Source organism: Lepidochelys kempii, chromosome 9 (assembly GCF_965140265.1).
Source record: "Lepidochelys kempii isolate rLepKem1 chromosome 9, rLepKem1.hap2, whole genome shotgun sequence".
Classification (NCBI taxonomy): domain Eukaryota; kingdom Metazoa; phylum Chordata; order Testudines; family Cheloniidae; genus Lepidochelys; species Lepidochelys kempii.
The window spans coordinates 97,105,581-97,133,197 of NC_133264.1; the positions used below are offsets into that span (position 1 = coordinate 97,105,581).

The 27,617-nt window shown below is 49.0% G+C and overlaps 2 protein-coding genes across 2 annotated transcripts; one reads left to right on the forward strand and one right to left on the reverse strand.

Moving 5' to 3' along the window:
• Window positions 1-903: 903 nt before the first annotated feature.
• Window positions 904-5,188, reverse strand: ZIC3 (Zic family member 3). The gene is made up of 3 exons (XM_073358438.1): window positions 4,005-5,188; window positions 2,717-2,880; window positions 904-1,940 (listed from the first exon to the last, which is right to left on the reverse strand). The coding sequence occupies exons 1-3, from the start codon at window positions 5,038-5,040 to the stop codon at window positions 1,758-1,760; spliced, it is 1,383 nt and encodes a 460-aa protein (XP_073214539.1). The 5' UTR covers window positions 5,041-5,188; the 3' UTR covers window positions 904-1,757.
• Window positions 5,189-17,511: 12,323 nt separating this feature from the next.
• LOC140916962 (uncharacterized) lies at window positions 17,512-21,088 on the forward strand. The gene is made up of 2 exons (XM_073358857.1): window positions 17,512-18,321; window positions 19,682-21,088. The coding sequence occupies exons 1-2, from the start codon at window positions 17,601-17,603 to the stop codon at window positions 20,281-20,283; spliced, it is 1,323 nt and encodes a 440-aa protein (XP_073214958.1). The 5' UTR covers window positions 17,512-17,600; the 3' UTR covers window positions 20,284-21,088.
• Window positions 21,089-27,617: the final 6,529 nt, after the last annotated feature.

A 27,617-nucleotide genomic window follows, 5' to 3' on the forward strand; every position in this document is an offset into this window, starting at 1 on the left:
CCAAAGAAAATAAATATCCAGGTTAGAATTTTATTACAAAAAAACCAGACAATTGTATTTCATATGTTACCGATTTTAATGGAAATAATTCATCAGCATCTCTCAACAACTTATTAGGTTTGCAAAATATATTCGTCAAAGAATTTCTATAGTGTTTTTCTAGAAACACTATTGAAGTCATCATAGGGTTGGCTATACAGAATAATTTTGATAACTGTGTATTAAGTTATATACAGCCAATCAAATCCACTTTTTTTTTCTTTTCTAATACTCGGAGAAACTATAATTCTTTTAAGAAGCACTTACTTTAATCTGAAGTAAACAGATGGAACTGGCTCTTTTACTCACCACCCAGCTATTTCAGATTCATGCTAAACCTCTTAAAAGCATATAGCTATAGAGATAGAGATAGAGATACAGAGATAGAGAGGTGGGTGTGTATATCCATCCATCTATGGAGACATATGCATGCCTTTCTGCATAGGGTAAAAAGGAGCCACACACAAAGATAAAACTCATTGCATTTACCTTCTGATGTTTACGGATGCAGCACTGGGAGGCCGAAATGCAGCTCCTCTTCTTTGAAGTGCAAGATAGAGACACGTCATGGACACTCACAGGACAGGTCAGTAATATTTGATTCGCTCGCAGAAAGTGCAGGAACAAACATATGAAGCTCGAGGTGAAAACAAACCACTGGGATGTGGGGGCGGAGACAAGGAAAAACAACAACGACCCTCATTCCCCTATTGAAAGGAACACTGTATATTGCTAGCCTGCAATAGGGAAACCAATTCCTATAAAGGATGGGGATGAGATACAAACACCTTGATATGTGGTTACTCGGCCAGTGCTGGGTGTAAAGAGTAGTTCACAAAGCAATAAGGAAATACAAGACAGTGGTTCAAAAACTATTCCATTGTGTTCTTTCAAAAACAATAAATTTTTAATGCTAAAGCAGTTATAACCAAAAACTGTACAGAGTTTTGTAATTTGTTGGGTTTTTTTGTTGGGTTTTGGGTTTTTGTTTTTTTTGTTAGAAAACACTTCCCCCCCCCCCCATAAATATTGTTCAGTTCCCGGCACTTCGTATCAATAATTAAATTACAAACGATAAATATGGCATCATGGATATGTATTTACAAAAAAGGGTATTACAAAAAGGCAACTGTTTTACTAAACGGTCACAATCTGGGTAGAATAACACCACGGCCTCATCTTGAAAAATACCGGACGAACCCATCAGACGAGAATACATTCACAAGGATAATGCTCTGAGAGAGAGAGAGTGAGAGAGAGAGGTTCAAGACATAACAGGACTTTGGCACGGTTTAAGAATGTGAGTTTAAACAATCACCACTAAGGCGAAGGAGAATTTGCATCCTCATGTCAGCATCCCACCGAAGGAAGAAAAAGCCAAAAAAGGAGAGAGACAATAATAAAAAATAAAAAACAGTGTTCAAATGAAGGGAGAAGGGGAGGCGATTGGAAGAGGGAAGAGAGGGGAAAAAATCAAAGAAATTACTGCAAATGCCGAAACCAAACAAAAAAAAATCCAAAATCCTGAGAAAAGGACATGCTAGTCCAGCGTCTGGATCTTGCAAAAAAATTAAAAACCCTTTCCTGGATAATTGCAATGAACTGGATGTAGCCCTGTACGGTTGTTTGCCTGAAAACTCCATTTCCGTGTGATTGATTTTCAGTTTTCCTTTGAATTCATTTGGTCCAGTCTACAGTTAAGCTTGGCTGCTTTGTCCTTAGACGTACCATTCGTTAAAATTGGGTGGAAGTCCGGGGTTGTGGCTTGTGTTGCTTTGAACTGCTGATGGAGGACTTTTAGTAGAGTCTTTACTGTTTGCAGAACTTATAGTGGGCGGAGTGGACGATTCGTAGCCTGAACTGGCAGCTGGGGAGGAATCTGACCCTTGCGATTCGTGAACCTAAAAGGAACAGGTATAATATGAGAAATATCATGTCACACTGACACTCCTCGGTCCAAGCAGCAGAGTTCGAACACGACGAACAGCGCAGGATGACTCAGGTAAGTATTTACACTTCCTACGTGATGACACTAATACAGTCAACAAATCATAAATTATTCGGGGAATGGGAAACTTATCCATGCAGCTGCGAGATTGTAATTTTAAAGCGAGTTTTGTCCCTCCCCCCTCCTCACTGACAATCTGAAAATATTTTTCCCCACCATTTATGCCAGCTAGTTATTAGAGTTCGATTGCGGAAATGCCAGGCATTGACTTGAACACATCGTTTACGACTGTTCAGCATTGGTTGTTGATGTCAAAGTTTTTAAAACATGCCAATATTTTTTTCGCCAGTAATCGTTAGTAGCTACATATCCCTCACTGAAGAGCTATAGGACATGTTTTTCTATTCGGTCTCTGGAACAAGAAAAGAAAGAATGCAATTTACCCAAACGACTGTTATTACTGAAAGGGCCTAGCTATCAACTACAGCCTGAACTGTGAGATAAGAGCGAAAATATACAGTCCTACTGATCATTTTTATCAATCGGAGACGAATGTAAAATGCTGTTAACATAAATCTTTCCGAATGGGTGAACTGTGTCATCCCAAAGCAGCACCGATCATTGTTCAAATGTAGGTGGGGGGGGGGAGAGACAGACAGAGAGAGAGAGAGAGAGAGAAAACGGGCTCCGAGATATTTAGTAACAGTAAAGCGATCAAGAGTTAATTACCTTCATGTGTTTCCTAAGAGAGCTGGGGTGCGTGTAAGACTTATCACACACTTTACAGATATAAGGTTTGTCTGAAGTGTGTACATGCATGTGCTTCTTTCTGTCACTACTGTTCGCAAAACGTCTATCACAGCCTTCAAATTCACACTTAAAAGGTTTTTCACCTGCAAAATTCAGAAAGGGTTAAAGGAGGCTACAGAGGAAAGGTTCACTTTGATTCCCCGCTAGCGGATCGGTCACGTTGGCAACTCACTTAAAACAATTAATTTGCTGCAGAGTGGAAGACAGACTCTCTTGGCTTTCGTCCGTCGTCTCACAAACCGTTTTCCTTCAATGTCAGTGGAAACGCACCAAGCATCAAACACTTATTTCTTTTTCCCTTAATTATTTAACTTTTATTTCCCTTCAACCCCCTCCTTTCCCAAGCTTTACCCCTCAAACACCTCGGCTGAGGTAGTATGCACACACACATACACACAAAAAAGGATCAGACAATAGGATTTGTTACGTTACAGTTAAATTCAATCCGTCCTTTGTTACTTTTAATTTGCCTCTTTCAAATGCAACGGTTGTGCTAAGCGAAGTGTTAAAGGCAGACTACCAGTACTTGATGTTGGGAAGGGGAGGGGGGCGCAAATCCAGATAAATTCTGGAGCAACAGACAGTTTTACAAGATGCGCTCAACAAGAAGGAAAATGTGTGGGTTTCCTGCCTTTTCTAGTTTTACTTCACTTTTGTGGAGACCTGAATTGAAGACAGAGCTCCAAATAAAAATACTTTGACAAAAGTATCACTGATTTAATTAGGAGATGTGCCAATCAAGACTAAAAAAGAACGGAAGTAACCGAAAATTAGATTGAATTAGCATTTGTATGGTTTCCTTAACAGAATGTACGCAGAGAGCTAAATCGTATGTAAAGCAATCCACACAAAACAATTTCTCTTTGCCTCATATAAACCCCCAAACCGAGCCAACAAAAAAATCGGACAAAATCATCTCTCTGTCAAGCTAGACTATAGAGAAGTAAACGATTGCTCTTCTTGGACTGAAATTTACAAGCGCGTGGAACATGCGGATGTTAAACGACCCAAACTCGCAGAGTGAGAAGTTTTAAAGAACCGCGAACAAACTGTAACTTAGCTCCAAACCGGGGAAAGTAGCATTTGATTCCCGCTTTTCGGTCTCGCACGGTGGGATCGATGGGGGGAGTATTTGGATTTGAGGGGGGGTTCTTTAATTCCCACCGTCTCATAATTCATGCACCCCGTTTTTCGTCTCCCTCCTTACCTGTGTGCGTCCTTTTGTGGATCTTCAGATTCTCGGACCTGGCAAAGATTTTCCCGCAGCCTGGGAACGGGCAAGGGAACGGTTTTTCCCCCGTGTGAACCCGAATGTGGTTCACCAGTTTGTATTTCGCCTTGAAGGACTTGCCTTCCCTCGGACATTCCTCCCAGTAGCAGATGTGGTTGTTCTGCTCCGGCCCCCCGACATGCTCCATCGTCACATGGGTGACCAGTTCGTGCATGGTGCTGAATGTCCGGTCGCAGCTCTTTTTGGGGCGGTTGATCTGGCTCTCCTCGACCCACTTGCAGGACAGCTCTTGCTTGACGGGCTGGCGCATGTAGCGGAAGAAAGCCCCCGGGCCGTGGTGGTGGTGATGGGCCGCCACGTTCATGCCCATATTCATGTTCATGGGGTTGTAGCTGTGGAACTGGGCGCCGGCGTACGGGTCCGTGCGGGGGCTGGAGACGGCCCGGTAAGGGTCGGGCCGGCCGAAGAGATCCCCCCGCAGCCCCAGGTGCATCTGCCCGTTCTCCACGTGCCCGCCGGGCGAGGCGTGGCTGGGGCCCTGCTCGTGCAGCCCCGGGAAGAGCAGGTAGCCCGGGCTCTCCGCGATGCCCGGCGGCCCGTGCAGGCCGCCGGGGGAGCCGCCGAAGATGCCGTGCTGGGCGCCCCCGGGGGCGGGCTCCCCGAGGCCGGAGCCCCGCTGGCGGAAGAGAAAGTCCCGCGTGGAGCTGAAGGCGGCGGCCGCGCCCCCGTAGGCGGGCACCTGGCCGGCGTGGTGGTGGTGGTGGTGGCCCAGCGCGTTGGCATAGCCCGAGCCCTGCGGGGTGAAGGCCGAGCTCTGCCCGGACGAGAGCTCGTGGGCGGCCGGGCTGAGCTTGAAGGCGGCCGCGTGCGAGGCGTCCCCGAAGGGGCTCAGCCCCATCCCGGCGGCGGCGGCGTCGCCGCCGCGGCTGGGCCCCTCGTGGTGGCGGGGGGCCCCGAAGCCCCCGACGCCCAGGGCGGGGAACTGCGCCCCCCCGTCCAGCAGCATGGCCATGGAGGAGGGCGGGCGGGAGCCCGAGGGAGGGTCCCCCCCAGCACAACGGGCCAGGCGCGGGGGGACGAGCTCATGCACCGCGGGCGGGCGCCACGCAGCCCCGCGCGACACCGCCCCACGCGCGCCCGGCTGGGGGCTGCCCCGCGCCCCCCGTCCCCGCCCAGCCCCGGGCAGCGCCGCGCGCCCCAGCCCGGCTGCCCGGCTCCGCGTCCGGCCCCTCCGCTCCCGCCCGGCAACGTCCTTGGACTGCTCCCCTCACGCGCGCACTCCCCGCACATAAACCAACTCGGGAGCCAGCCCGCGCCCAGCCAATGGGGAGCCGGCTGGCACGGCGTCACCTGACCCCCGGCCGGCCCGCCCATTGGCCGCGCCGCGCGTGAGTGGCAGCGTGCAGCATTGACTCTGGCCGCTCGCGCCCCGGCCGGCGCGCTGATTGGCCCGCCCGGGTTTAGCGACTCGCAGGTGAGGTTAAAGGGTGCCCGCGAGCCCACATGTTTTGTTGGCTTGCCCGGCTCTTGGGGCGCGCGGCAGCGGCTGGGGCCGGGAGCGCATTAAAGGGGCCGCCCGCCCGAGCGAGGCGGAGCTCCCGGCTTCTCCCCGATCCCAGGCTTGCCTCCCTTTCCCCTCTTCCTTGCACTCGGTCCCCGGGATCCCATGCACTAGTCCCCCCCCCCCCCCGCATCCCGCTCTCTGTGCGTCCCCCCCCGGTCTGCTTCCACCCACGTTTTAAAGCGTCCCGGCTGGGGGTGGTTTGGTTTGGTTTGGTTTTTTTAAAGAAACAAATAAACCAAGAAACGCGTGGGGAGCCACTAACGGGCCAAAGGAGAGATCAAAAGACACAGAGAGCAACGGGATAGCGGCTGTAGCCCTTCGCTGGTGCGATCCAGCTGCTGAAAAACGGCACCTTGATTGGAAGTCGTAAATCTCTCGTGCCATTAAAAAGAAAAGATTTAAAAACGAATAAAAATTAAGGCGGCATAAATCAGAGCGGCTCGCCAAACGTTTGCGTGCTCTCTCTTCCTGCGGGCGGCGGCAGGGGGGAGACTGAACAGCCTCGACTTTAAAGCGATTCTATTTAGGTGCTAAATTTGGTGGGCCTCGCTTAGGTTTAGCCGCCACACACCGCTTCTTTTTCCCCACAAGCAGATGAAGGAAATAAAATAAAAATAGAGATTATTTCAAATCTTGGGCTGAACAAGATAAAGGGCATAATCCCGCCATGTTCCTAAGCTTAAATGCCGTGGGTTTTAGCTCCACAAACAGTGTAAATTATTCGCTTTTATCAATATATAAATTGCTCTAGAGATGTGGACCAAAGTCTCAGTCAAAGTTGCCTTTTTTGTTTATTTTATTGTATTTATTTATTGATGGACTTTATTATTATTTTGCAGTTGCAACGTTCTGCCTTGAAATAATTATCTGCTGCAGACAGCCCCATAAATCCGCTCATTTTCTGTTCTGGAAAGCATTTGCAAAGAACTATGGGGAGCAAGAGTGGAAATAAAAGGCAGAAAGAAAGATGGCTGTAATTGTAATATCCTGAGATTTGCTGAGCCCCAAAGTCTGTCTATTGAGCTAGTCTCACAGGATTGCCGCCGTCTCTCTGCAGGAAACATAAAATCTGATCAAGTTCAGAGACGCATTGAGAGACTGCTTCAAGCAGCGCTTTATAACTGCAGCCCTTTCACATCCTTCCCCCCAATCAGCCCCAGGAAAGACTTCACATTCTTTATTTTAAGGTTTGAAAAAAAAAAGCCACCGATATAAAATCTCCCTCAGTAGTAACACCATCTCCCATCAAACCAATCAAAATTCACACTCCACATCCATCAAGAACATTCACAAAGTTGGAAGGTGAGTGAGTCACTTCTGTCTTAGATTATTGCATCTAGAAAAAAAACAAACAAACAATAAACCCCGCTTGCAATAGAAAAATAGTCGATTTAATGCAGATTTCGGGGGAGGAGAGACGGGGTTCTGGCTCCGAGGATACCGTTTGCTTCGGGTTTTGTTTCACACACACAAACACTCTCACACACACACCAAACAGGGAGGCATTTGCCTAAACGGGGCACATTAAACTCTGAGAATCAGTGTTAGAAAATAAAATGAACAAGGAAGGATTTAAAAACTCGGAGACTATGCAGTGGTTGTTCTTTGTTCGGTGCGGTGTGTGTAGATCTGAGAATATGCTTGAGGACTCTGATGGGGGTGGAGTGAGAGGAAGTGTGCGAAACTCAGGCCCAAAGCAGTAACCTGCTCGGCCGTTTTCTGATGGTCCATATCCAGTGCTCCTGGACTCCGACATCACTACAGTGTCGCTCAAGGGGCTCAGCCAAGTTCGTCTAACTTTCCCCTTTCTGTGTTTCATTGTACACTGCAAACCGAAGGGGGCTTTCCAAGTGCTGTACCTGGTCTGTGTGTCGGCCCGAGCCAGGGCCCAGATCGGATAATTAATTACCTCCAGCACGTGTTGTGTTGTCTCTGTAACAAAAAGGCATAATTCAATTAGATCATCAACCGAGTGTTGGGTAGAGAAATGCCTGTGAAGTTCCCGACCTGGGGCAACCGAGGGCGAATGACCTTTGCTTTTGCAGAAGGCCTCATGTGTAGTTCTGTCCATTGTCTTTAGCCTGAATATGATGTAAAACAGCTTCCAGGCGCTCTGCGGCTCACACCGAAAACCCAGGGCGAGCTCTGTCATCGGAGGGGATTTGTTGTTTGTTGGGTGGTTTCTCTTTTGACCCAGGTGCTCTGAAAGGGTGGATGGGTAAATTTATCCAGATGTGAGCGGCTTGCTGGCCGCTTAACATCCATTAAATAAATAACTCAGCAAAGAAAGTGAAGTTCAGAGTCTAGTCCCTGCTGCCAGACAGCCACGGGTTTTTTTAGGGAACCTTTCAACACGGTGGAGGAGGAGGGAGGCGAACTTGGCTTTACACAGGAAAAGCGGGGGGGGGGGGGGTGTTTGCATATCAAAATATTAGCTCTTTAGTGGTAAAAGCGCCAAATTTTCTCAAGAGAAGCAACCCGAGCGGGGAAAGACAGTGTAGCTTTAAACTAGCCCCGATTCGCCATTCCTGAAACCATGCTATGCTCAGCAGAACGCAACGTGAGCAGCACTGAGATACTAGAGTCTACTTGTGGATCAGGCGACATAAACTAGCCCATAAATCTTTGTTTTATACGTTTCCCAGGTCCACTTTGCCGGGTCTATATGTGCGCGTGTGTAATAATGTTTGTATGTATATAAAAGATTGTAGATGGTCTCGTTTTTATTTTGCATTAGGAAACTAAATATCCAGTAATTGCATACATTTAATAGGAAAGCGCATTCTCTGTTTTTCCTTTTTGCATCTAAACCAAGGTGATTGGTTTGTTTGTCTTTTCACAAGTTCACTAAATCGTGGTTTTGATTCACTGCAGTATACTGTATAACCAGTCCAAGATTCCTTGTGTTTATTTCGCAGAGACAGAGGTCAAATATCTCTTACCTTTAAAGCCATTAAATATAAAAAAATGCACAAAGAAATTAGCATTGCTGAATCGTCATCCGGCGTTTTTAGTCTGCATGGATAAAGTAGGCGGGGATCCCTATTCCAGTTTTAGGTCAAATGCATATTTGTGCAATTTGCCCCTTTTTTAGTTTGTTTTATTTTTAAATCTGGACTGGGTTTGGAATTGGACACCCACAAAACCCGAAAGACCTTTTCAAGCCGCAAGCGCCTTCCCTTCCTGCGAATGACCCCTGGTTTATTTCAATACAGGATTGTTTGGTTATACCGGGGGGGGGGGAGTTTTATAGAGTGAAGAAGCCATTTGCTGTGCCCATGGTTTTGCGAAATCCTCCTACCCTCGGACAAACCGTACGCCTAGCTTTACAATGCACATCAGACCCAGGATCATTTGTGTGTGCGTGAAACTGACAAAAAGGGCGTTTTCTTGACTGTAAATCTCATTTTACCGCCCTTACTCCAGCAAAACTCCCATTCAAGTCGATGGTCCTATTGCCAGAGTGAAAACTGCGAGACTGGGCCCTAGATACTCCCCACAGAAATGTCAGACAAGAGGCAAATTTCCCAGAGTCATTTCTTTCCCATTAAAGATAATGTATCTATGGGGCTTTCCAGGTGAAGTTTCTGTATTGATCTCCCATCAGCTCTGTGCCTGCTGAAAAGCGAATAGCTGGGTTGGGCTGGAAGTTTTTGGATGGCCGTGTAAAGAGTTTTTGTTTTCAAACCGCAGCCCAGCTAGAAAGGCAAATATTTTATGAGCGCTAAATTCCTTTTACAATTCGGTGTATCATAGACAAATGGATCTCACTAATAAGCGGAAAGGAATGTAGTTTTTCTTTTGCCATAACCATATTGCAATTCCAGTGTAATTAAATGCAAACCAGAAGCGAATGAGACATTTTCATTGTAACTGTCAATCAGTCGAGGGGTAATCACATGTACATTTGAACTTCAGAGATACCGGCTGAAGTAAACAGGTCTGAACTTCGACAAAGAAAGGGGTTCAGAAAATCAAAGTGCAGAGAGAGGCAGGAAGAAATACTTTAATGTATCGAAAATGGGGGTGAAAAACACGAGCTATGTTTATAAAAAATGGCAGTGTGTAGGAACTCGCCCGCTCTCTCCGCGTACTGTAATGAATGAATTAAATTTAATAAGTGCATGGGGTGAATTGTATGCTAGAGCCTAGATAATCAAAAGCAATAGAAAGGTAAGCAAATATCTCCAGTAAGCCGCAGAGATCGCTAAACTGCCAGGGTGATGCTCTGGAAGAACATCAGGGACATACTGTAAATAAAAGGAGCGGAATTCTTGTTTGACTCCAGTATCTTTTCCTGTATTTGGCTTCGGGGCGAAGTTTAGGTTCTATTTTAATCCACGCGGGAACAAAAACCAGGTTAAAATAACGGATGGTTCCGCTGGGTTGCAAAATCTGAGGGGCATTTTTCAATTATTCTTAAGACTAAAATAAATACATACATAAAACGGGTTCTTCCCTTTGCAAAACCAGGGCTCTCAAAAGCCCAAACAATTCGTGACATCCAGTCGGATTCAGTCAGAGAACCTGGGAGCTCAGTTTTTCTCTACGAGCTACAGAGGGAAAACACCACGGAGTTTGAGGTGGAGGCGTTTACAGTATTTGTGCTTACGGTGGAATATGCCAGGGGACCATAACATGGAGACGGTAATTAATTGCTGAATACAAAGTTGTTCGGGCCCACTATAGTCACTCCCTTCTTGCAAGATGTTGTGCCCTCTGTGGATTCTCATATTCCTTATATGTTTGTTTGTAAAAATGCAAATTAAAAACGTCTAAGGGGTTGATTCAGACACCTTAGTCGTAGGTGTGCATTATGTCTCGGACTTTAGGAACTTTCCCATCTGGGGAGCCCACATCCATTTCTAAAGGGGCAGCAAAAAACAACAGCACCCCCCCCATCACTGCCAGTGCCTTAATTCTACGTTTACCGCATAGATTTAAAAAATCACGTCTAGATTTGTCCTGAAAACCCCACATTAGCTAATACTCCTTTTCTTGATTATTTTTAGAATGCAACCCGCCTATTATTATTATTTTACACAGAGGCATCTGGGGTTCAACAGATTAATTTTTTTTAAAGAATACCCATTTCCACCCCCACCCCCCGATTATGTTGTCTTCAACACACACACACACACACACACACACACTTACTTACTTCCAGGCAATGCATTTGGTACAACAAACATGCATGCTAGCTTTTAGCTTTTCAGAATATGAATGGGGAAAAAAAACAAAACAAGTTACTTCTGCAGTCCTGCCAGCTTGTTTAGCCTGCACTCTTTGTCGACTAAATGCTGGCATTAATTATTTGTTTTTAAAAAGGGGATATTACATCAAAGCTGCCTACCCTGGGGAAGGAAATCAGGTCTCTTTCACTCTGCAAGGAGTTTGCATGGGCGGGGGGGGGGGGGGGAGTTTGCAGCCCCTTGGGTTCCATGACAGTTTTGCGAGGTTTACTAAATCAAGGACAGTTTTGCTTATTTTAAGTTGTCTTTTGCTAGTTGCCGGAATCAAAAGCCCGTCTCCTTTTCAGGCTCCGGCTCCCTCCTCCCCCTCCCCAGCTAACTTTAGCTTTTCCGAAGTAGAAGGGGGACAAAGTTGCGAATATCTCAATCAGTGACGAGGTGACCTGTGACCTGGAGGGTGGCTTTATTGTCTTTCTTCTTTTGCGGGGGACACACACTTTATTGACCCTTTCTGCGTGACTGAGCCCTGAGGGGCAACCGAAGCCACCAAAGGGCTCGAAGGCATGTGGCGAGTCCCCAGTCCCCAGCCTGCCCACAGAACAGCTCCGCGCCTCTGGCTCCGGCTCGCCCAGAGCTCACTTCCCGCACTGGCCTCGGCTGCTTTCATCAGCAACGAAACTGCCCCATAAAAGCAAGCTGCCCTCAGAGCAGGGTGGGTACCGAGCTCCACCCCGCAGATCTGAGCTGGGGAGAGCGGGCTGAGCCAGTGTGCGGAGGACGGGGAGGGAAGAGGCGATAGGGGAGAGCGTAGCAAAGGGCTATTAAAGACGTGCAGAAGAAAGATGCACTTTTATTTGCCCTTCTTTTCGAGTCGCACCAAATATTGCACCGCTCAGGTTATTTACTGTGTTCCTTGAAGTCTCCCCCTACCCCGGGCCCCATCCCTGAATGTAAACAGGAGCGATCACTTCGCTAAAACGCCAGACCCTCATCCTCTTGTAACAAAGTCTGCGCGGCTCGGCTGGAGCGTTGCAGGGCAGATTTAAGGTGGAGGCTTCAGATTTCGGCGAACAGTGACAAGCAGCCCCGGCTCCGGGCTCCCTCGGATTTACTGCGGCCGCGTCCCCGCTTGACTCAGGCCGGAGTCCGGCCTCCGCCCGGGTAGCGAGACGGACTGAAAAGCAGCGGGGCGTTTGCAGGCGGGTGTGTCACGTTTTTGGCAGCGCGCGACCCCCTGTTTCTGAAAGCGGGGGGCAGGGGGGAGCGCTGCACATGTCCTGACCTGGCGCGTCCTCCTGCCCCCCAGCCCCGCCCATCAGAGCCCGCGCGCCCCAGTGGGGTGGGCTGGGGGCTAAGCCGGGCGCCCCAGAGCCTCTGCAAGCGCCCGGCCCCGCCAGGCTGCAGCAGCGGGAGTCGGGAAGCCGCTGGAGCTGGCCGGCCCCGGGGCTCGGTACGGGAAAGAGGAGAAGGGCTGAGGTTTGGGGAGGGGGGGTGGCCCAAACCCGTCCGCAGGCCCCGCGGGACTCGGCGCACGCTGCAAGGCGGCCGTCCAAACCCACAGCGCGGGCTGCGCGACGGCCCAGCAACGCCCCAGCGGCTGGCGAGGAAACAAGCTGCACGGGAGCGCAGCCCGACACTAGGGGGAGCTCCGGAGCAGAGCAAATTGTACCCCGGGCTGGGCCCGGGGCCCCAGGCTCTTAGAGTCCCGCCTGCGTGCTTGCCAGCTCCCCCAGTCTTCGCGTTCCCCTCGCCATGGGGTCTGGCTCCGGACTTGCCTGGAGCCACCTGGGCCTGGGATGGCGACACTGAACAACTGCTGCCTTGGACAAGGGTAGCCTCTTGTTCTATTATTCTCTGCCCTTCCAAACAGGATACATATCACCCTCCCCACCCCCTCCAGCCGCTTCCCAGGTCTCTCTCTCTGACACACACACACCCCCCTCTTAGAATAGCTCTCACACGCTGGCCCTTTGGAATATAAAGACTAGGAGGGGAAAAAACCCTAGAATTTGCCAAGAAGGAGAAAATACCAGATCGAAAACAAGCAGAGCACGTTAGAATGGAGAGGGAAAAAAAAAGAAATTAAACGCATCCGGAATTTGGGACCTTAGGTTCAATAAAAAAAGAAAGAAGCCCCCAGCCAGCCCGCTCTGGTCCTGCCCAACATCACAGTAGCTTTATTGGTTTTAGCCAAACCGTGATTTCCGCCCTTCGTTTTCCCTTATACGGGCCCGATCCTGCTCCCAGCGAAGCAGATAGCCCTTTTGCAGGATCGGGCCCCACCCGGCTCGGATGTGTGACTGGCCCTTGCCACGTCTCCCCTGTTCTGAAAGGTTCCCTCTCGGCACGCGGAGCCCTTGTAATTAATACCAACAGGTGTAAATGTCGCACCCTCCCCTTCTAAAGTCTCTCTCCCTGCTGACCTGGGTCCCATCGTGACCACGTGCCCCCCTGGGGTACCACAAGGAGCCGGAGGACTCACCCCGGCCCCAAACCAGCCGAAACTATTTACAAGAGACGCTTCCAGCCTTTTAAAGAGGAAGGCCAGACCCTGCTCCCGGCGCATTGCATATGGACAGCCGTAGTCCACCAGCCCCTTCTGTGGCCACTGCCGTGAAGGCCTGCCTGGCTTTATGAGTGCTCAGCGCCGGCACCAGAAGCTGGGCCCAGCTCCTGAACCTCCCGGGGAGACCCAGTCGTGCGAGGCGGCTCCCGGAGCGCCTCTGGGCAGGGACACTCCAGAGAACCCGAGCTTTTTGCCCGATTTGCTTTTCCAGTGTCAGGGCAATTGGAGCCTGGCCCTCCAGGTGCAGCCGCAGCCAGGCAGCCTGGCAATGGGAGAAGCCGAGGGATGGAGCGGACTCCCAGGAGCACAGGGGCAGGAGGCGGGCAGGTTAAAGGTATTTCTCTGGGTGGCAAGGAAACCTGACATGAAATATAAGGGGAAAGAGGAGTTCTTGGACGCCTGGCCGGGCCCAGTAGGTGAAAGCAGAGCAAGCGCTGCGCCCTGAGACACCCGGGCAGAGGGGTCCGTGTTGCGGGCCTGTGGCTGGTAGCTCGGCAATCTGCGTGCATCCGACCAGAGGCTTTCAGCCCGCTCCCCAAGCCGGGCGGGATCTGCCTCCCCCCGGGAAGCTGTTTATCTAGCCGCAGTCTCCTGGCCCCGGACAGGTGCTTGGAGGAAGCTGCTGCAAAGCAGCCCTTCGCCCGGCGCTCCGCCTGCCCCAGGGCCGAGGACTGGGCACCCCCTTTGGTGAGAGCTCCGGGGTTGGGGGGTTCGTGGATTTCACACACCGTGCGGTGGGGCTGGGTCTCCCCACCTTCAGCAGGCCACATCCGGAAGCGAGGAGCTCGGGGCCGCTTCGGGCTCCGGCTCAGGTGGTCTCCGGTGTCTGCCCTCCCACTTGCTCCCCTGGCCAGCAGCTGCAGAGAGGGGACGCAGAGAAGGAGGGACAAGGATCCAGCCCTTCTCCTTTCGGAGCCATGCCCTCTCCAGAGCTGGCTGGGTCCTCCCCTCCTGCAGCCCTGTGTCTGCTCCCCCAGCCCTCCCTCAGGCTGCTGGTCTCCATTCCTGCAGGCAGCCCTGGCAGCCCAGGAAACTTGTGGGCCCTGTGGGTTTGCAGCGCTGAGGCAGATTTACGTTAACACCGAGTATTTGACATAACATGACACCTTATTACTCCATTCCTGTTTGTTTTAGCGTTGTTTCCCCACAGAACTCACTAGCTCTCAAGTACCAGCAAAATAATTTAGCACCCCCTAAGGAAACGAATGAGTTTCTAATGTCACGGAAGAAATTTTTAAACAACGTGTTGAATATTTTAAGATCTTACAAAAAAAACAAAAAACCCCATCACCGAAGTATCGTTTTAATGTATTCAGTTTCCTCGCTTACATGCCTTAGTCACTCCGGATGTGTTGCTTCAATATTCAGTAACACTTACATGATACATTTAGATCCCCCCCCCCCCAGGAGAATTAAGCCTTTTCTTCTGCTATATTCGTAGCCTTTCCTGTTAGATTTGAAACGGTTTCTTCATATTTTGCCATTTGGGTTTCTGCGTCTAGGGCTTTAGGTTGATCTGGGATTTATTTTTACCCCTTTATTCCTTTGCAAAGATATTTCTGAATGGAAATATGGAGTGAAATCAGATTATAATTCACACTACGTCTTAATTGCCATGCACGTGCTCCGAAAGCAATCCCTCCTGAATTAATAAACCTGGAGAGCTAAGGAAAGTTTTCAGCCACAGGGGTAAAAGATACCGAAAAGGCATGATCAATAAAAGCTTCCGTGTTTGTGTGGAGAAGGTTGGTACTGAATGTCCGTTTGTTTCTATTTATCGTTTGGGATTAGGCGTAATCACATCCGTGACAATTCGAGCAAGCCTGGGAAACCGTATAATATTATTGTGAATGCCTGAAATAAAGGGTTTATTATTGCTACCAAATGAGCTATTTAGTGTTTAAACGGTTCAGATAGATGGCTTTATTTTCAGTGAACCCGTCTGATTTGCCCGTATGGCAGAATAGGGGACCTATTAGATATCCATTGGTGATACAAGGCGTTTTTCAATATCTGTGTGTTAAGTAACAAAAGGACTTGGACAGGAACTACGTCAAGGGAAGATAGACGCAATTACTTAATTTTATACCGACAGAAGCAAATGTAGTTTGAAAGCAATCTTCCTAGTTTACTAAGGAAGATGACTAGGCTTCAGTGGAATGTCCCTCGCTCCCCCTGCAGTTTGCCTACTGTTGAATTGAATTAGTGAACCACTTTCATTGGGAAATATTATTTTCAAAGCTCCTGTATTTGTTCTTCAAAAATTAAAACTAGAACCAAATGGGGAGGGCGAAAGATTAGCAAAACATCATCTTTTCCTTCTAGGAAACTAAGAAAAGATCAAGTTTTACTACTATGGCTGCATTTATTTGTGAATTTCTGTAGACCTGTTTATTTTTACTTTCACAAACTAATCAGTCTGGCGGGGTTATCATTAATTCCCCGTCCGCACTGTATTTAAAGCGGAAATGTTTATGTCAAGACAACTCAGAATTTGACTTTAATTTGATGGACCGTAGCTACATTTATATCACAGCAAACTAGCCAATTCATTGACCAGCATTTCAATATTCCGCCCTTCCGCCTGCTATAATGGGTTGTATAGGATATTTTTATAACCGACGAATAAATCAAATAATTTGTCTTTCGTTTAGAATAACCATGTCGTTGCCTCAGACTAGAGATCAACACATGTCGATTGCAAAAGGCATTAGAAGTTGCCAGGGTGAAGTTTTAGGTCTTTTTGTTTGGTTGGTTGGTTGCAGGTAGACTAGCAGGAACGCCTCACCTAGGAAACAAATCCAATTATTTCATTGTAGCTTTCTCTCCGGCTCGCAGAAGTAAGGCAGAGAATACCTAACACGCTTCTGTGGCTAGAATTAAGCCACCCTTCAACCAGCGTGCTTTTCACCCCGCGGATGCAATTCCTACTGGGACGGTTTTTCGACGTGTCAGTTTTGCAATGAGAAGCCTGTTTCAGAAAGGACTGAGCGTTATCACTGTAAGGTACACGAACCAGCAAACGCCGGGGAAGCGATTGCCTAGTTGGGCGAGACCTGGGCGCATTTAAACTTTGCTTGAATGTCTTTTGGGCACTAAAAAAAATAAATAAATAACTAAATAAAAAATGTAGCATTTCAAATGTAGATCCCAGATCAAGACAATTACATGTCCTTGTTCCATGTGAGCTCCCTTTGTAGGAGCGTCGCAACGGGTTCTCCCGCTGTCCTGGCGGTGTTGTGGAAGTCGAGCTGGGCACTAGCGGAATTTCACACGTACTCTCACCTCTCCCCGTCAGGCTCCAAAGCCGGGCAGCAGCCAGCTCCCGATGCCTTCGCCCACGCCCGTCCTGCTCTGGAGGCGCTCACGCTTATTTTAAACATGCGCCTGCGAGTGGCACTGAATTGCATTCGCCCGGAGCTACAAAGGGGGAAGCTGAGCGTGTGTCTGCGCTGCGGTGCAGGCTGGCAGGCAGTTGTTTTAATTAAAGGGTGGGGCTCGGTGATATAGACACCAGATGAAAGCAAACCGCGCGGAATAAACTAATGAACACATTGTGTTCGGAACACATCTGATTTCTTTTTTTGATCTGCGTTGTGTTTTAAAGAAATGTCAGCGCCCTAGAAAGCAAGCCCGTGAAACCTTATTTCCCTGAGAGTGTGCGGCGCTTTTCAAAGGCCAGTGTGATATAGTTTAGAAAAGAAATCCTGCTGTGAAAGCTTGCGTGTCTTCTCTTCACCAAACTAAGCTCCTGTCAATCGCGCCCAGCCCTACCCAATCACCAAGTCCCTTTCTGGAAAGCAGCTCATCCCGCTGTGCTTTTATATATCACACGGCAGCATGTTTAGATGCATTTTTACTATCACTTGAAGGGCTCTGAATGACGAGGGCATAGTTACGGTGCCGAGCGCCCCAAACGCTGGAGTTGCTGACAATTTGCCTGGCTATTGTGTGTGTCTTTCTCTCCCCCTTTCCTGGCTCACGTGGGCTGTGTTTGTTATGGACACGAAGTAGGCAAATATGGGGGGGGGGGGAGGAATAATTAATTTTGGAGGTTCCCATCCATCTACTAGCTCACAATATGACAGGCTGGTCGAGGTTCATTAGTTGCCCTACCCTGGGGATGGTAGTACCGAGCGCGGCATGGCGCTTCCACCTTTAGTACTGGGGGCTGGAGGGCACCCCACTGGCAATTCCTTAAAACTCGGCTCCTCTCACGGTTTGCCAGATTCTGACGCCGGGCTCGGTGTATGGCTGGAGATCCCCAGTGTCTCCGTCCTGCCTCTGACACCAGCTGGGACAGCTCGCCCAAAAGCAAGATCCCCCCAGGACCCACCATGCCCGGAGTTGCAGATGAGAATTCCTTCAGAACCTCGTACCATGGCATGTTCCGGATGTATCTAGACTCACCCAACCACAGGGGACGTGAAAACCAGGCTTTGCCAAAGCAGACAGCTAGCACCAGAAACTCTAAGGAGCAGGGGGCACGGAGGCTGGCAAGGGGTCTGAGAACCAGGTCCCACCATTGCAGCCCAGTAACTGGAGCTCTGGCTGATCCGCCCTTTGCCTCTTCGATTCTAGAAGGGTATCAAACGATGAATCTGGCAATCCACAGAGAGACCGGCGCTTTTCTCCCCTCCCCTGGACAGCCCATTCCACAAGAACTGATCTGCAAGTGGACTGACAGCAAAGGACACCACTCCAGGCAGGCTTGCTCGAGAATATTCAGCACCATGTATGAGCTAGTTCACCATGTCACCATGGAGCACGTCGGAGGACCAGAGCAGCCCAACCATATTTGTGACTGGGAGGGCTGCGCTAGGGAGAAAAAACCCTTTAAAGCCAAATACAAACTCATAAACCATATCAGAGTGCACACAGGCGAAAGGCCATTTCTATGCCCGTTTCCGGGGTGTGAGAAAGTGTTTGCAAGAGCTGAAAACCTGAAGATACATAAAAGAATCCACACAGGTTAGTTAGACTGCAAGTAGCAATAGTCATAAGTAGATTTGGGGGGTCGGGGGGATCATTTGCTTCCTGGACTTGAAAGGGTTGAATTAGCAATAAAAACCAACCAGAATAAAATCATAATAAATAATACCTTAGTATTAATTTTCCTTGCATATTAATGGAAAAGCCCCCAGAGCGGTGGCACGTGCTATAGGTTTACCTCTGGGTGCTGATTATAACCGGGGGAATATTTTTGCTGTATTTCTGGCTCATAACTGAAAACAAGAGACAATTGTTTTTACTAACATTTCCCCTCCCCTCCTCCTCAAACTCTGTGTTTACAAGCTACTGTCCAAAGGTAAGCCCCCAAGCCACCCGCATTTAACACTTCTTCAGTCAATAATACACTAATATTGTCTGAAGGTAACAAGCACCCCTCCCCTTCCCACACTCACGTTCCAGTGAAAGTATCTTCCCCTAGAACCTTACAGCGCTTGACAAAATGAGTCTTCGTTCATGTGATTATATCATAGTAAACAAAAAGGGAAGTGATTGTTTTCTGCTAGAACGAAGAAATAGACAGAACTAGGAGTGAAAGAAATGTCTCAGCAGCGTCTTCTTTCCTCCACGTTTTTCTGTACAAATATACTTAACGTGCCCAAATTTTGCCCCGGCTTTTTGTCTAATTAGATTTCGGTGTCCCTCGTTTTTAAGACCCCTTCACGTCTACAATTTTTTATTCAGATCTCTACTGGCCAAAAGAAAGATGGGAGCAAACGCTGTGCGGAAAGGATAATACGCTACCGAGGATTATTTTGCATTAGATCCCAGTGTGGACAAACCGAAATGTTAAACAAATATTTAAAAAACAAGAATTTTAGAGGCATGCTGGGAAATTCTCTCTCTGTGTGACTGCATCTATCTAGCCACCCAGACAAAGCCAGCAAATTCTGACACCAGAGAAATGAGTAAACATATGTTATGCTTCCTCTGAAGGCAGAGCGGGGACTTGCATTGGGGTAGTGATTTCAGGCGCTTTATTAATTATGATGATGGTTGCCCAAACCTGAACGATTCTAGGCATTATTTCATGTATTTATTTGCGCCATAATTTAAGGCATACGTTGTGATGGCCTCTCTGCAAGCACCTACCACCCAGCCTGCCGATCACACGAAAGCTCTGAAATGCTGGGTAACTAAAAGGTGTCACTGAAAACCATCAAGTTACTGGCATGAAAGAACAAAACCCTGGTTCTGCTAACAGTGGGTTCTTTTGCTCCTGGAGATGACGCGTTGCCTACCGCGGACACGTTCTTGTGCCCCTTCCACACGCGATCGCTCCAGTCCTTGCTTCGGGTGAGCATGTGGGTTTCTGTTCCAGGAGAGAAGCCGTTCGTGTGTGAATTCGCGGGGTGTGACAGGAGGTTTGCCAACAGCAGTGACAGGAAGAAGCACACCCACGTGCACTCGAGAGACAAGCCGTATCGCTGCAAAGCCAAAGGGTGCGAGAAATCCTACACCCACCCCAGCTCCCTGCGCAAACACCTGAAAACGCACCGCAGCCTCGAGCCAGCCCCCTCCACCGCCACCACCAAGCCCCGGGCGGCCGGACAGCCCCCGGAGGCGCAGGAGCCGGGGGCTGGGGCCTGCCAGTCACTGGCCAGCCCCGCCGCTTGTCTAACCAGGTGTGGCCCCCCCAGGTGCCAGGGGAGAGAGAGGGACGCCCCGGAGAGGGAAAGAGGGGGCGCCTCCCACGCAACCTCCTGCAGTGGGCGTGAGGCCAGACGGACCCCCCGGCCGGCTCGCCCCCAGCTCTGGCGCAAGGTGCCCTCCGAGGGCTCCCGCAGGTCCCCCAGCCCACTCACACTCCCGGCCGGGCTGGGAAGGGGCTGGGAGCCAGGGCACAGCAGGGCCACGGGCGCTGCCCACAGCAGGCCCGAAAGAAGCGCTCCCCCCTCCAGGAGAGGGCTCAGTGAGCTCTGACGGGTCACTTCCCCGGGGCCAAAGGGAGCCTTCTTCCCCCTGCCCGCGCCAGGCTTGGAATCACGGACCCCCTAGCCGGAGCCGAGCGCTGGGGAGCTGCAGCTCCCTCTGGGAACTGGACCGTCCATGTATAGTGGGTGAGAATCGCCTGCAACCTCCTTCGGACCTGGGGTTAGCAGCACCCAATGGCCAAAAGGGCTCCCGAATGCTGGCCTAGGAATCCAAGCCAAGAGCAGCCCACGGCCCTACCGGCACGGCAACAACTGGAAATACCGCGCTCATCAGCGTCAAGAACCCGAACCCGCCTCTTTCCCCCCGGTGGCACGGGCTGCGCTCCAGGCCCGTCTCCCTCCCTCACACTCACACACACGTGTTACTCAGGGCGTGTGTGTTCCGTGCTTACAGGCGCTCAGCTAAGCCTGGGTCCTGTCCGCCAGCCAGGTAACTGGCCCGCACGGATTTCAATCATCCCTGCGCCCAGTGGTTTCTTTCTGTGGAGAACACGTCTCCTTGGCTCTCACTGGCACGTTATGGGCGAGTGAGGTTTAGCCTGTCACAATTACCTTTGCAGTCTCATAGAGGCGTTGCAAAAATAGGGTTGCAACCCTGCGATTAGAGATAGACATGAAAAGCACTCAAGCGTGCTTTGTTGTTTTACTGTTTAGCATTAATGTTAATGGGATTATTTTGTCCCTTTCCTTGCTACGCTCTGTTTATGTTCTAGATGTGCGCGTTTTGTACCGATGTTTGACATACGATTTGAAATAAATCACCCAATGTGCTCCAGGCTCGGGGCACGTCAGGTCGCAGGGAGATGTGTTGCCAATTATTGGTTGGGAATTATCTAGATCCCAGTCACCGAACCGGTTCTGTCAGCTGGGCTGGACAGTAGATACTCCGATCTGCGGAGTCTATTTTCCGGGGACGGAGCCCAGTGATACAAGTCTGGCTTGTAATGTTAAGCGTCTAGATAACGACAGCTCAGTCTTTGACTGAAGTCGCTTAGCTGTAATTACTCATGAATTAACCTCTCTTCTCCCCCCCCCCCCAGCACAGTCGGGGGAAATTGATATTAAATCATTTTCCACAATCCATCACTGGAAATGCAGACAGGCTATTTGCCACCCCCATCTGTCTCTACGGCTTTTCCCTTTTTTTGGCCAGGTTTGAACTCCTAGCTTAAAAGTATCTATGAAAAGTCACATTTTGCGGGGCTGGGGGTGGGGGTGAACCGTGGCACTTTTAACAATTTTGTGCGAATGCAATTCTCAATGGCTTGTCTCACCCTTAATGACAAGCAAAGCAATGCAAAGGACGGCTTCTCTTTTCATATGCACACAGCATGCAAACGTGGAGTATTTTAATCTACACTATATATATAAAAGTAATTCCTAATCAACTCTTGTCAGATTCCCCAGACTTTCAGTTATTAGCAATTCTCTTTGGAAGCCCTTGGCAATTTTACTGCATGTCAGACAGATAAAAGATTCTCCGGATCAAGAGTTATTAACACATTTTTGTGATCCTTTAACACTGGTGCCTATAACCAGTGGCGTAAGCAGCGATTTGACTAGCATCGGTGCGCATATGCAATTCTGATACTTTGAAGCCCTGTGAGGGACCCGATCCTGAGGCCCTTCCTTGCCCAAGTATGGAGGTAGGGGATCAGGCCCTAATTGCTACATTGCCTACCTAAGTTCATCAAAAGCATTCAGAGGCTGCTTACCAGTGTTCAGATGTTCCATTCTTCAAATCTCAAATGGACACAAAGAGACCCTCCGTCCCATTATCCTTCGATCCCAGACACCAGCAGACAGAGTCAGGGGCGAACCATCCTTCGCGGAGTTTGTGCGTCACGTGAGTTCTAGATCAGAACTAGCTCTGAAATCTAGAACTCAGACAACCAGCCAGTAAGAAGGCAGTGAGCAGACAGAGAACGCCCGGCTCTGTGCTCAGGGCAGACAGCGCTTTGCCATCCTATCTTTGGATTTACGTCTCCAGACTAAACCATGTTCCATACCCAATTTCTCATACCCGAGCTCAGATTAATTAGGCTGGAAAAATCAGGAAGCCTTTAAAGATATGTAATTCTCATAGAAAACTAGTGGAGAGTCTGTGCTTTAGATAGATAGATAGATAGATAGATAGATAGATAGATAGATAGATAGATAGATAGATAGATAGATAGGGTATTTGGGGTAGATGGATCAGAGGGATGTATGGGGGTAGATAAGGTGTATGAGGGTAGATCGATCAGAGGAGTGTATGGGGGTAGATCGCGCCCAAAAATATGTCCTTTATTTCACGCCCCCCCCCCAAATGCCCTACCGCATTTTACCACCCGCTCATCGCTGAACTCATCCCGCCCCGTCCCCAGAGCAGTTCTGGCCGGCGGAACCCAGCGCTGGACACAATCCGCTCCCCGGAGAGGCTAACCTCACGGCTGGGTTTCTTCCCCCACCCCGCTGCTTGTGGTGGGCAAGCTCCTGGCAGGCTGGGGGGCCCGGAACCCCAGAGTCACCCCCGGGGAAGGGGGACAGTGTCCGTGTGTCGTTCGCAGCTCTCGGGGCTTGTGGTCAGACAGCAGAGCCGCGGGGAGGGGGGGAATGGAAGGGGAGCCCCCCCAGTCGGTGCACCCCCAGAGGCCAACAGAGAGGAAACCCCAGCCCAGCCCATTGAGCCCAGGGGTGGCGTGGGGGGGGGAGGAGCCACGTGGTCTGGAGCGTTCCCATGGCTCTCGGCACCCAGGGCTGTGGAGCGGGACCTCTCTGCGCTCGGGGTGCCCCCAGGGAGGGCTGGGCAGCTCGCACCCACAGCCAGGCAGGGAGCCGCCGGCGGCGACTCTGGGATGCAGCGCAAGGGCTGGAACCGCCGGAGCTTGGCTGTTTCAAAGCTTTTATTTCCCCACCTGCTTTTGCACTGGGGGGGGGGGGACAGGACAGGTGCCCAGCAGAGGAAATATCTGCGCCCCCCCCACCCCCCAGCAGAGTGTGTGCGGAGCAGACCGGCCCCCCAGCTCACTGCGGAGCCAGGGAAAGCAGGCGCCCAGCCACGCCGGAGGCAGGGCTGCAGAGGAGGCTGCGGGAGGGAGCCCGCATCGCATCTCCGTGACACTGGCATGGGGGTCCGGACGCTGCCTCTGCGGGCACCCGCGGCTGCTCTAAAGGGAGCCGGACTTCTCAGCCCCCTCCCAAGGATTATTTCAATGCAACAGCCAGGAGACTCCGTGATCACCCCGACAAGCACACTCCTGCCGTCTCCGCCCGAATGCCCCAAGTGCGCTCCGGGTACTGCCCTGGCCTCAGTGGAGTCACTCCGGATTTGCACTGGTGTAAACGAGGCAGGGATCTGAAGTTTCAGGGGTGGATGCTGCTTCAGCCTCGAGTTGATTTCCCAGCCTAGGCGGAGGGCGGGATTTGGGATGAAAGACACGTTATCACACTGGAGGGGTGAGCTCAGAAGTTACAAGCAATGGGGTCACTACAGAGTCCAGAAAGTCCTGCCCAGGGAGGGGAAATATTTCTAACACGCTGCCCTGACCTCAGGGCACAGGCTAGGGTGTGACTGGCGGCAGCAGCGCCTTGCTTGGTGGGTTTTGCTCCTGCAATTGACTCAAGATATTTAGGACTAAACCCTGATACATAATCGTCCCTCGGGGTCGCAGCAGGTAGTGACCCGAGACCATGCTTGGACTCCCAGAGAACGCTGTGATTTGGAAACAATCCAGGCGGAGCTCCAGGACACCAAAAGGGGACATGGGTAAGCGGGAGAGGAAGGGTGTATTAGGGGAAAGCCAGGACTCTCTATGGGCCTGACCCAAAGCTCATTCAAAGGATTATTACCATGAATCACTTGTATCCTGGTAGCACCTAAAAGTCACAGCCCGATTAGGCTGCATTGTGCTAGGCGCGGCACAAACATACAATAAATGACTGCTCCTTCCAGAAAGAGCTAACCAGCTCAAAGAGGAGATGAAACAAGTGGATGAAAGAAACAAGTAACAGGAGTGGGGTGAAGGAGATGAGAAAATAAATATAATAGACTAGAAGGACTCCCATTGGCTTCAAAAAGGTTTGATTCAGGCCCCCTATAAATGTTGCTTTATAGATATTTCTGAGGTCAGCAAATTACAATTAACTCTTGGCAGCAGAAAATGGTCCCCTCTGCTGTCACAAGAACATAAGAATGGCCCTGGTGGGTCAGACCAAGGGTCCATCTAGCCTAGTATCCTGTCTTCCGACAGTGGCCAGTGGCAGGTGCCCCAGAGGGAATGAACAGAACTGGTAATCATCAAGTGATCCATTCCCTGTCGCTCATTCCCAGCTTCTGGCAAACAGAGGCTAGGGACACCATGCCTGCCCATCCTGGCTAATAGCCATTGATGGACCTGTCCTCCATGAATTTATCTAGTTCTTTTTTTAACCCTGTTTTGCTCTTGGCCTTCACAACATCCTCTGGAAAGGAGTTCCACAGGTTGACTGTGCATTGTGTGAAGAAATACTTCCTTTTGTTTGTTTTAAACCTGCTGCCTATTAATTTAATGTGGCCACTCCTAGTTCTTGTGTTATGAGAAGTGGTAAACAACACTTCCTTATCTACTTTCTCTACACCCATCATCATTTTATAGATCTCAATCATATCTCCCCTTAGCCATCTTTTTTCCAAGTTGAAAAGTCCCAGTCTTTTTAATCTCTCCTCCTATGGAAGCCGTTCCATCCCCCTAATAATTTTTGTTGCCATTTTCTGAATCTTTTCCAATTCCTATATATCTTTTTTGAGATGAGGCGACCACACCTGCACACAGTATTCAAGATGTGGGCGTGCCATGGATTTATATAGAGGCAACATGATATTTTCTGTCCTGTTATCTATCCTTTTCTTAATTATTCCCAGCATTCTGTTTGCTTTTTTGACTGCCGCTGCACATTGAGTGGGTGTTTTCAGAGAGCTATCCACTATGTCATTTCTGATAAGCACCATGTAGGAAGGTGGGTGGGGGAATATCTACAGGAATACAGCTATAGGAGAGCTAGGTATTTTTAGTATGATTTAAACCTGCAACCATGTAAGTGACACATAACATATTTTAGAAAATTATTTCCTTTTGATTCATTTATTTATAGAGTTCATCACAGTATTGACAGACCAAAATATTCAAAAATTATGAGTCAGGCCCCCAAGATAATGAAATTGGCTTAAAATATATGCCGGGTTCTTTTTTCCTCACTTTCTGGTTTTTGAGCCTTTAGTATGCACTGGGGTTTTAAATTATTAAGCTTTTCTACACAATAATGAGGGCTAGAAGAAACTAACTGCTTTAAAGAATGAAAGCCTAGATTGTCACCTAATCACACGACTCCAGGAGCTGGGGCTTTATGAAAAATGCCAATTACCACAAAGACTCACAATAAAATTGCACGAGCTAGCAACACTGTGTAAACAACTCAGATCCTACGGTCATACATACTTACCTAACATATAAATAATCCTCACCAAATTTTAAAAAAAATAATAATCCAAAATTGCAACCCTAAACCAGCCTCTAACACACCTAGTCTGCTGATCAGAGTACCAAATTCTCCTCTCAATTACACGGGGGCAACTCCCCTTATATAAATGGGGTTGTCTTCTTTATGTGGGAGGAGAAATTTAGTGATTGGTGGGGCAGTGAACACGTGCAGAAGGAGTGCAGATTTCTGCCTACTGCTAGATCTGCTGCAGAGTTTTTGTTTGGTTGTTTGCATTAGATAGATGCAGACTGCATAAATTCTGTACTACTGACCCCTACTGATCTCTACAAATGGTAGGTTCCAGATTTAATTTCACCATGTCTACAGCAGTCTTACTTTCTCCACATGGTTGCATAGTGTCAATGGAAGCTGTGCATGAATATATAAAGCAGAAGGGACCCCAATTACTGCAGCCTGTCCTGCCAACTGCTATTTGTAATAAATGTGTCTAGGGAAATTGACAGAAATGCAAGTTAGCATAGGGCATCAACCGAACACAGAAACATTGTTTCTGGTCATGGAAGAGTAAAGGGAGCTGCATTTCTAACACAGCCAGCTTCTTACATACAAAAGAAGAAATGATGTTTCTGATGGATGCACACAAGGCCAAATTCAGCTCGTAGTTACTCCAGTGCAAATCTGGTGCAACTCCAAAGAAATCAGTGAAACAGAGCAACGTTTGGCCCCTCGTTATGCAGTGTCATTTATCACTGATGGGGGTAGACTCTCTCAGAGTAGGTTCTCTGCTCCTCTGACCACCTGTGCAGAGGGAACGCTGCTTTTTCACATGTATCCATGCCAATTGTTGCAGGATCTGGCCTGCAGGCCCCAGTCCAGCAAAGAACTCAAGCACATGCTTAACTAACTTGCAGTCAGTGGTCTCTCTCACATGTTGAAAGAGAAGCAGGTAGCCTTAGCATGTGTATATCTACAGCACGCGAATGATACTGTTACCTGAGCTCAAACAAATCTCCCATTGGGTCAGACCTAAGCTAGGGTAAATTGTCATAATCTCACCAACTTCAGTGGAGCTCTGGCTATTTACCCAAGCTGAGGATATGGCCCCTGGACTTGAATAAGAGTTGTGCTTGAGTAAAGGTGGCAGAATGTAACTTTGTGGGTGGGTGGGTGGGTGGAGAGAATCTGTCTACCTGGAGGTCTGTTCCTACCTAAATATACCCTTCACCCGCATTAAAATAAAACAATTAGCACTTACATGTAGACTTTGTTGCTGGAATTAGTTTTCAGTATGAACACGAGGAATTAAAAACCTCAACAATTTGTCAGACTATTCAAACAATGCATAAAAGGGACAATACAAGAAGACAGATCAGTTTTCTTTTCTATGAAGCTGAAAACAATGATGGTTCCTTCAAGCTCTTCTGGTTGATTTGATAGAAGAGAATTATCGTGCATATAAATAAAGTGCTTGGAGCATAATATCTGAGATTCTGAGTGCCCTCAACTCTCACTGAAGCTAAGACAACCCCAGCACCTTAAAGGATGGAGCTATTGGCTGTATCTACATGCTGTACCATAAAAAACACTTTGTATGACAATTACATGTTTCTTCATAAATTCCATCCACCCTTGAAATCAGCATGACTGTTTCTACATTCATTCTTGACCTCTGGACAATAGAGTGAGGAAGAGGTTGTAGCTAGAGAAGTCTTTAAGATTCCATTTTATGGCACTAGACAATATTGTGATGTGTGACATAATTATTGCACCTTTAGAGCAAGGGGATGGATAAAACAGCGGCAAGAGTTTTGGGTAGACTTTGTACCAAATTCTTGTTACAACTAGTGCAAAACTGCATAGAAA

Bases quoted from the DNA above. Each gene is read 5' to 3' on its own strand.
- ZIC3 (XM_073358438.1), bottom strand. From the start codon at position 5,040: ATGGCCATGCTGCTGGACGGGGGGGCGCAGTTCCCCGCCCTGGGCGTC. The intron at 2,881-4,004 runs GTAAGGAGGGAG...TGAATTTTGCAG, and splicing joins CCACAAAAGGACGCACACAG to GTGAAAAACCTTTTAAGTGT. The intron at 1,941-2,716 runs GTAATTAACTCT...TGTTCCTTTTAG, and splicing joins CTCTTAGGAAACACATGAAG to GTTCACGAATCGCAAGGGTC.
- LOC140916962 (XM_073358857.1), top strand. From the start codon at position 17,601: ATGGCTGGAGATCCCCAGTGTCTCCGTCCTGCCTCTGACACCAGCTGG. The intron at 18,322-19,681 runs GTTAGTTAGACT...TTTCTGTTCCAG, and splicing joins ACATAAAAGAATCCACACAG to GAGAGAAGCCGTTCGTGTGT.